This window comes from Engraulis encrasicolus, chromosome 8 (assembly GCF_034702125.1).
Source record: "Engraulis encrasicolus isolate BLACKSEA-1 chromosome 8, IST_EnEncr_1.0, whole genome shotgun sequence".
Classification (NCBI taxonomy): domain Eukaryota; kingdom Metazoa; phylum Chordata; class Actinopteri; order Clupeiformes; family Engraulidae; genus Engraulis; species Engraulis encrasicolus.
The window spans coordinates 43,266,191-43,276,190 of record NC_085864.1 but is presented as its reverse complement, the minus strand read 5'-3'; the positions used below and the strand labels follow the sequence as shown (position 1 = coordinate 43,276,190).

Here is a 10,000-nt window from a genome sequence, read left to right as displayed (position 1 = left end):
TGACAGAGGGAGTATTGAAGAGAGAGGGAGAGAGAGAGAGAGAGAGGGAGAGAGAGAGAGAGGGGACAGATAGAGGGATGGAAAAGGGGGAGCAGCAAACGAGAGGAAGGGAGGCATGGTCAGGATTAATGATGGAAAGAAAATAGTTTTTTTTAAACGCCTGATTCATAAATGGTGCCTCTGTGGTCATTATGCACAACTAAGCTGTTTTTAGTGTTTCTGTTCCTCTCTCTCTCTCTTTCTCTCTCTCTCTCTCTCTCTCTCTCTCTCTCTCTCTCTCTCTCTCTCTCTCTCTTTTTACCTGCAGTCTTCCAATACCTCTTTCTATTCCTCCCCGTTCTGTTCCTTAGGCCTTTTTTTTTTTTTTTTAAAGACACTCACTTTCTTCCCTCCTTTCATTTTCGTCTTTTCACATTTTTTACCTTTCTTTTTCACTGAGTCCTGTCTGTCTGTCAAACACACACACCTTTTTGTTCTTTCACTCTTTTTTATTTCTGTTTCTTTTCCTTTTGTCCCCTCCTCTGGCTCTCTCTCTCCCTCTGTGCCATGTCCCTCCGCCCCTGGAAAACTCCTCGCCAGCTCTGACAGCTCGTTATTAAGAAAGAGCATCTCTTTTTTTCTGCTTTTTTCCCTCCCGTTCTCTCCATCCTCACTCGTCCCTTGTTCCTCCTTTCCCCTCCTCCCTTCCCCTCTGTCTACCTTCCTACACCCGCCCCCCTTGTGTCACCGTTCTTGCTCTCTCTCTGCCTCTCTGTCTCTCTCTCTGTCTCTCTCTCTGTCTCTCTCTCTCTCTTGCTCTCTCTCTCTCTGTCTCTCTCTCTCTCTCTCTCTCTCTCTGTCTCTCTCTCTCTCTCTCTCTCTCTCTCTGTCTCTCTCTCTCTCTCTGTGCGTGAAAGGACATCATTATTCTCTGCTACCGCTGCTAGGTGCTGGCCCCCTTCGGTGTGCTGCCTGCCAGGTCAGGAACGGACCCGGGCCATGACTAAGCCGGATTCATCGCCACCCAAACAACCCTCACATTTTAGTTACTGTCACGCTTTCACTTTTTATTTTTTTTTTTAAACCCTCAAATCAACTTTGCGCCCATCCACCACCTCCACCTTCCTCAGAGAAAAATCTGTCGCTTCGCAAAGTAAGAGCCCCCTGATTTATTGTTGCCCGAGTCACAGGAAGTTGCTGTAACACAAGCCCCTGTGTCTGTGTACCACCCCGAGAGAGAGAGAGAGAGAGAGAGAGAGAGAGAGAGAGAGAGAGAGAGAGAGAGAGAGAGAGAGAGAGGTGATGAGGGAGGGGGGGTTGTGAAGCCTGAAGTACGTAGGGACACGACGTGGCGCCCCCCAAAAAAACTTCTGTACTAGGCCAAGGTCCCCGTGACGCGAGTGACAATAGGGGCGCTTCATGAGTGCCGAGCCCCGGCCAGACTGGGGAGGGAGGGACGCCCCATAATACCACTACTGTTTGCCGGGAAAAGGTCATGGGATACGTTTCCAGGTTTCTTTTTCCATGTCATGTCTATAGGCGAGACATTTAGGAATACATTTGTATTGAGTCGAGGATTTGTTTCTTCTTTCCAGCAACCCTCTCTTGCGCTGTCTTTCTCTCTTCCATATCCAGTACGGTATATTGGTTTCTCTCTCAACACACATACACACACACTGGCTCATTCGCACGTGTGCACACACACACACACACGCACACACACACACACACACACACACACACACACACACAGACCCATATCCCCACTTTTGCTTCTGCACATATAATGTGGACACATACACACACACACACACACACACACACACACACACACACACACACACACACACACACACACACACACACACACACACACACACACACACACACACACACACACACACACACACACACACACACACAGAAAGACACTCAGACCAACACAAAGATACTCAAACCCACCCACACACACTTTATGTGCATACACACTCACACAGACACACTCTCTCTCACACACACAATACTTTTCCACACAATAGCCTACTCACACAACTACACACACAAGCACACACAGACCGCCTATCTCATTCCTTTTACACACACCCACAGCCACACAAAAAAAAAACATTTCTCTTTTTAACATTCAGCAGCATGTCTCACTACACCGCAAAAGCCACAAAACATATCTCAAACACCCAACCCTCTCTCTCAAGCCCTCCCTCCCCGACCCTCACCACCCACCACAACTCTCCACGGCGGCTGAAATTGACTTCCCTCCAAAGAGCTCCCCCCCCTCTCTCTTATATCCGATTGCTTGCCTCATCAATTTTTAATGGAAATCCGCAAAGATCTCCACAATCAATCTCCACGCCCTGTCAACGCGGCCACTCGCCGACCGCCCGCCCGCCTGCCTGCCTGTCTGCCTGTCCGTCCGTCCGTCCGTCCGTCCGTCCGTCCACGCCGGCTGCTGCAGACTGGAGTGTCCATCCGTCCACAGCGCACATACAGACACACACACACACACAGCAGCACCGTACTCAAACGGGCCCCTGGTTTTTATGATATATATTATTTATTCATTTTGTTATTCAATGGCGATCAATCGGACAGTTACTCATCCCGTAATCTATTTCTCTGGCTTTCACGAGAGGGTGAGTGCGAGGGAGAGGGAGAGGGAGAGGGAGAGGGAGAGGGAGAGTGAGAGAGAGAGCGGTCGTTTACTCGTGGCGCTTCCTCGTTCACTCATTGGCATCTCTGGAGCGAGCGGGCGAGTGGCTTGTCTTCATCTGGTCTGAGGAAGTGAAGTGGAGTCCCATCTCAGCACATTCGCAGCACTCCACTCCACTGCTTCTTTGACACTCTCTTTCTCTCTTTTCTCTTTTCTCTTCTCTCTTTCTCCCTCTCTCTCGCTCTTTTCTCTCTCTCTCTCTCTCTCTCTCTCTCTCTCTCTCTCTCTCTCTCTCTCTCTCTCTCTCTCTCTCTCTTGCTACCATTTGGTCCACTCTACTCTTTCTCCATCCATCCTCTAATTATTTCCTCTTGACTTCTCTCTCTCTCTCTCTCTCTCTCTCTCTCTCTCTCTCTCTCCCTCTGTACTCTATCCCTCTTTTCTCTCTCTCCCTCTCATTCCCCTCTCTTACTACTATTTCACTCTCCTTGACTCCCTCTCTCTCTCTCTCTCTCTCAATCTTCCTCTCTCTCTCTCTATCTCTCTCAATCTTCCTCTCACTCTCTCTCTATCTCTCTCTTTCTTTCTCATGCGTGCAACTTCTTTGAAAGCAGTTTTCATGTGTCATCTTGACATGCGGAAGAATTTGCTCCTTGGTACGTGTCTACATGGCACTTTGCTCCACGCTCTGTCTCTCTGCTCTGCTCTCATTTCTGTCACACGCTCACTGGTTATCTGTTTTGCACTACCCTCAAGCATGAGGGTCTCATCCCTCTTTTATTTGCGGGCTCTGTGTGTGTGTGTGTGTGTGTGTGAGCGCGTGTGTGTGTCGTGTGCGTGTGTGTGTGTGTGTGTGTGTGTGCGTGTGTGTGTGTGTGTGTGTGTGTGTGTGTGTGTGTGTGTGTGTGTGTGTGTGTGTGTGTGTGTGTGTGTGTGTGTGTGTGTGTGTGTGTGTGTGTTGTGTGTACACGTGTGTGTGTGTTGTGGTGTCTGTGTGTGCGTAGTGGAGTCTACTGTACTTGTACTCTACTGCACTACACAATCATGGGGAATGTACTGTATGTGCCCTCTGTATGCCTGTCATTGAGGGAGTATCATTGTAACACACCCAGCACTAATGTGTCACCAGACTGATTTACGCCCAAACTCCCAAGTTCTCTGTCTTACGTTATACTATTCCCTCCCTCTCTCCCTCTCTCTCTCTCTCTCTCTCTCTCTCTCTCTCTCTCTCTCTCTCTCTCTCTCTCTCTCTCTCTCTCTCTCTCCTTCACAGTCTCAGTTTATGTCTTTTCTCTCTTTCTTCATCTACACTATGTATCCAAGAGCTGTGTGGATTTCATAGATTGCCAACGTTTGACATAAACATTACAAAGGGTGGAGTAATGAAAAAATATTTTTCGTCTGTCTGAATCTCTTTTCCGTCCTTTTTTTTTGCACATGTCACTCTGTCTCTCACACTTTTCAATTCCCTCTCCGTGGGCTTGTCTGTCCTTTGTCTTGCAGCCTTCGTAATCTGTATGAATCTTGTGTTGCCTGTGCTTAATGTAAACATTACATTTTTCAAGGGTGGAGCTGATGAAGTAATGTAAATGTCAAAAGGATTTCAATAGACTTTCTGATTTACAGCAACTTACTCTCTCCTTCGCTCTCTTTTTTTCTCTGCCCTCTTTCTATCTCCCCTCTCTCTTTCTTTTTTCCATATCTATCCTTATATTTTTCTCTCTTTCTCTGTCTTTTTCTCTCCCTCACTCCTATGCCTCCCCGTCTTAGTCTTCCCTCTCCATCTGTCTCTCTCTTTCTCATCCCTGTGTTTCTCTGTCTCTGTCTCTCTCTCTGTCTCTGTCTCTCTCTCTCTGTCTCTCTCTCTCTCTCTCTCTCTCTCTCTCTCTCTCTCTTTCTTTTACAGATGTTTTTAGTGCTACCGTTTTACTGATTAGCTTGATGTCATTGTTGTTATTGTTGGTGGTGTCATTGTTGGCGTCATTGTTGTTTACAAGTGTGGTTGTAAAGAGTAAAGAGCTGACGGTTTTGGCCCTGGCAAAGTCCGGGGCAAAGTCATCCGAAATGCTAGCCAGGCCGTCCCCTCCTAGTGACGCAACAGCTTCAGCTTTGCTACCAGTCAGGTCAAGAGTCAATGCAAGTACTTTCTGAGTTCCCGCAAATACGCGAACTCCTCCCACTTTGTTGGGAAGCAAACAATCATTAGCAAACCAAGGGAGGCCATTTGGGAAATGTGAATTGCTATGCTCTTGGTCAGACCAAGTCTCGAAGAGATTTGAAAGTCGATGACAATCTGCAATCGGCTACTGAAATGCCTCCATCTACACACTCGTGTCAGAGACAAATTCAACAAGCCTGGTGTACCTCACTTGCTGACCAAAAGTGTCCCATGGCATGGGTACAATTAAGTTTCTAACTAACAAACACTGCTAAAAACAAAGGAAATACGCCCTCAGCGCTTCTAATTTGACAATCCGGTGTAAATAATAAGTGCAAAGGGAAAAGAATCCGGTGCCACACGGATGTCTATTTTCTGTTATTTATTCTTTCAGTGCAGTAAGACTAACGTTTCGACAATAACATACAATGCTATGAGGACCCAATTCTGGGCCCTCTCTGTCAAAATGTCAAATGTCTTTCCGTCCCTCTCTCCATTCCTGCCCCTGCTCTCCTGTGCAGTGGAGCCCAAGGTGGAGGTTGCACCCCATCCCCCTTGTCAGCTACCCTGGTTGTGAACAAAGTATTCTAAAAGTAATATTGTTTTCCATCTCTTCGTCCCTCTCTCTCTCCCTCTTTCCGTCCCTCTCTCCATCCCTGCCCCTCCTCTCCTCTCCTGTGCAGTGGAGCCCAAGGTGGAGGTGCAGCCGGGCCCGTCGGTGCTGCTGGACGGCGCCAACGAGACGGTGGTGGCCACGTGCGTGGCGGAGCGCGGCCGGCCCGCCGCCGAGGTCTTCTGGGAGTCGGAGCTGGAGCTGCAGGGTCACTCGGAGGGCCAGCGCGAGGACCAGCCCAACGGCACCACCACCAGCCAGGTCACCTACCTGTGGCGGCCCACGCGCCACGCCCAGGGACACGCCGTCACCTGCGTGGTGCGCCACCCGGCGCTGCCCTACGAGATACGCCGGCCCTTCACCCTCAACGTGCAGTGTGAGTGCCCTGACTGACTCGCATTACAGTACTGCCAAAGCCAACGCTATTACCATTAGCATACCTGCAAACTTGTCACCTTTCGGCGAAATCCGCCGTTTTGATCTCAAAATAGGGTAGGCAGACAGAGACAGAGACAGACTACAGACAGATAGACTGGATATGGTGTACTGATCTTTTGTTGGTCTGCCTCTGCCTGTCGTTCCCATTGGCCGGCAATTTGTGTGTGTGGGGGGGGGGGGGGAGGGGATTGCCGCGATTAGTTTGTCACCTTTTTCAACCCTCCTGAGTTTGCAGGTATGCATTAGTCAGACAACAATAAGACTCAATGGTTAGAGTGCTGGTCTTCAGATCAGAGGATTGCAGGTTTGAACTCCATCCCTACCAGCACCTTCATCCATGGCTGAAGTTGCCCTTGAGCAAGGCACCTAACCCCACGTTGCTCCAGGGTCTGTAACCAATACCCTGTACCTAAAAAACCTGTAAGTCGCTTTGGATAAGTATAATGTAATGTAATGTACCGTAATAAGTTAAGGACAAGATACGCCGACCCTTCACCCTCAGCGTGCAGTGTCTTCCCTGGTCCCAGCTGACTTCATAGATCAAAGCCCATGGATAAGACCCTAAGCATAGTAATGCCAAAGGCAATGCTCAGGTGCCGTTTGTACGAGGACGATCGCCTGGGAAAATGACTCAATGTTTTATCAGAAGTGCCTTTCGTTTACATGGCAACCCCGGAATCTGAAGACTCCTTCCATCTAAACGGCAAAGGAAACAAAACACGTTCACGTCTCATACCCCTTTACAGCACATCACACCTCTCCAGATTTTAGCATTTTGAGACCCCGTAGGCGCGGTTGCCGTGTAAACCAAAGACACTTCCAATAAAATGTGTTTTCCTTTCCACTCGCAATCCCTCAACGTGCTGTGTGGCGTGTCCGACTCGGTTCGTGACCTAATGTATTGGTCAGATTCAAATCCTAAGGATGTTTCATCACTATGGGTGGTACAGTGTTCCCCAAGCTAGTGCTCACATAATAGCAGAATAAGGACTCAATGATACATCATTGCCCTTCACCTTCCACATGCAGCGTGAGTCCACTCCCATTCAAATTTAAATGGTGATTCGTTCCAAAAGATCCTTTGTTAACATAGCCGTGTAAGATTAGTTCGCCAAAGCCAGTGCTCAGCTACAATAACACTATTATACTATTTTATTGACCTTTGCCCTCAATATGTAGTGTGAGTCTCCTGACTCCCCACTCAAACTCTTAGATTTAATTACACAGGGGGTATGGGCCAGTAAAGTACAGCCCTAGTCAAGGCAAAGGTGTTTGATAATGGTCAACAGACCGAAGCGTTGCAATTAAATTCTGCAAATGAGCACAGTGTGCCAGAGTTTTCTTTGCAACTTTGGTGACACTTTGGATCTCCGCCGATGCACCTGATGTGCAAGAAAAGAACAAAAAAGAATCAATACCCAGCATTCCCAGTGTCTATAAAAACCAAAATAACAGGCTTATTTGGAAAGTTCTAGTATACTTCATGCTGAACATTAAGGTAAATGGTACTGCCCTTAACTATCAAGGGATACTTCACTATCTGCCCAAACTCTAAAGGTGGTTTAATCTTAGTCTTGCCCAAAGACAATGTTCAGACACAATACCACTGTGATACAGTAGCATCCCAAATAGCTAGGTTGTAACGATACACTCAACTCACGATTCGGTTTGTATCACGATTCATGACCTACAGTTCGATACACTCCTCGATTTTACATTTACTTATAATCTTTATGAATAAAAACTATGATAGTTCAAAGGTAGAATAGGTTACACGAGGCTACAAATCATTTTTAAAAGTTTCTATTTAATAATGATGATGCTTGGAAGCACTATCACTTCATATCATGTGGTTGATTTCTGGGCAGATGGGTATCAAAACGTTGAAAGGGCGTATCACGATACTGCCTCTTTGTATCACAATACAGTATCGTGACTCTGTGTATCGCGATTTCTTGGTTCGATACAATATCGTTACAGCCCTACAAATAGCCCATCTATAGTACTGGGCACCATTCAGACTGTCATTCACCATTCAGGAACACTGTATCGTGTGTCCCCAGAGAATGAAGTGGTAGTTAGTTGAAATTTATTTCCATTTGTTCTATTTGTTTACTGACTGGATCACCTTAATCACACTCCTATATCCCATAACTCTTCGCCACTTTTATCAAGCCTCTGAGCACAAAGCCTCTTCAAACGCTTGGTAATGGCTTACAAATAGTTTCTTTCAACAGATGGTTTATTACGCCGCTACAGTAGTCTCCGCATCTGTAGACCGTGGCTGTTATTGGACCGTCTTTATTGCCATCCAAATAAAGTGTGACAGTGCATCCTATTGCTACCTCTGTTGCAAAGTCAAATTTGCCCAATTGAAATTCAGGCGTCCACCTTGATTCTGTTCTACATCTCCTGCAGTTGTTAAGTGCCAAGCTGAGTGAGAAAGGAAAAGCCTTATTGCTTTGTTGCCTTTTGTCCACGCATGTACATCCAGCAGCCAGAGAAATTGGCCCTGTCCCATATCGTTCTCCTCCTCCCCTGTGAAGGTGAGCAGCAAATCATGCCCACTTACAAGTCATGAGTCATTCCTACAATTTGCTAGGATGCTGTAATAACTCTATTATGCCATCCAATTGGCTCTGACTCAATGTAGAGTTGTGATTGACTGGATTCTATTGTTAGCATGCTGGTACTTCAGGAAAAAATAGTAAAATGAAGTAGGAGTCCCCAGACTTGGGGTCTCACGTATTGTTCTCAGTCTTGTAAATAAGCAAAGTAAGTAAATAATGCCCACTTATGGGCCATGACTCATTCCTACAACGCGATTCGCTCTGGCGCTGTAATAAGTCCAATATCTCATCTAATTGCCTCTGGCTCACTCTAGAGTTATGAGTGACCGGACTTTACTGTATTGTAAATCTACTGGCCCTATAGGAATACTGTACATAGTAAAATGAAATTGGAGTCCCAAAACTTTGGGAGTTTCTTGTATTGTTTGCTCTCCTGTTTAGGTGAGTAAATGGTGGCCACTTATGAGTCCTTTGTGAGATTTTGTAGTAATAACTCCATTATCTAACCTATAATCTCCTTTAACTTGCTCCTGTGTTCTGATTGGCTCAGTCAGTCTGCTGGCACTTTCAGAGGAAATAATCAAAGTGAACATTTAGAAAAGTGGCTTTTGGAGTCCCCAAACTAGAGTCTAATTTTTTTCGCTCCTGTTAAAGTGAGTAAGTAATAGTCACTTTCAAACCGTGAGTCATTCATACAATTTGCCCTCTTGCTTTAATAACTCCATTATCTCACCCATAATCTCCTGAGAGACATGACGTATTTGTCTCTATTGTTGAGGAATAAATAGTTGTAAAAGTCAAGCAGGAGTTTCCTGCTGTTGCCTCCTCTTCCCCAGAACTTCCAACCAGTTAGCACTTTAGGAATAAATGGGAAGTGGAATGGAAAGTGAAATCAGAACAACCAATGTTATTCTCTCGTGTTGTTTTCGCCCCTGTTAAAGTGTGTAAATAACAGCCACTTTCATACCAATTGACTGTTACTGTAATATGATTACGATTGACTGAACTCTATTGTCCAGAAATGAATACTAGTGAAAGCCAAATAAGAGTCCCCCTGGCCTCATTTTCCCCAGAACTTGCAATCTACTGCCACTTTAGGAATAAATAGCCAAGTGAAATCAGAGTACCCTGAATTGGAGTGAGTAGTCTCTCAAGTTGTGTTTTGCTCCTGCTAAAGTGAGTAAATGGAAGCCACTTTCAAACCGTGAGTCATTCCTACACATTCCTCTGATGCTCCATTAGCTCATCCATAATACTCGGTGAGCTTTGACTGTCTCTGTTCTATTGTTCAGCTATAAATAGTAGCAAAATTCAAATAGGAGTCCCCCTCTAATGCCTCCTCTTCCCCTCAATTGTCACTTAAAGGTGCACTGTGTAAGATGGTGGCCACAGCAGGTATTGTAACTACATGTAAAATTTGATGAAAATTTGATAATGAATACTTAATAATTGATGGTGATGGTAAGAACTCATGAAAAAGGTAACTTTTGTGAATGAGCAGCATCAATTCTGGAAATATACAACTAAAAATATCACACAGTGCACCTTTAAGGAACACGTTTTAAAACAAAAAA

The 10,000-nt window shown here is 45.9% G+C and overlaps 1 protein-coding gene across 1 annotated transcript in view; it reads left to right on the top strand.

Moving 5' to 3' along the window:
- The window catches only part of nectin3a (nectin cell adhesion molecule 3a), a 140,261-nt gene that overhangs the window by 91,486 nt on the left and 38,775 nt on the right, over window positions 1-10,000 (top strand). Inside the window, exon 3 of the mRNA XM_063205767.1 lies at window positions 5,489-5,794. Within this exon, the coding sequence (XP_063061837.1) occupies window positions 5,489-5,794 (306 nt within the window). The remainder of the gene's footprint in view (window positions 1-5,488; window positions 5,795-10,000) is intronic.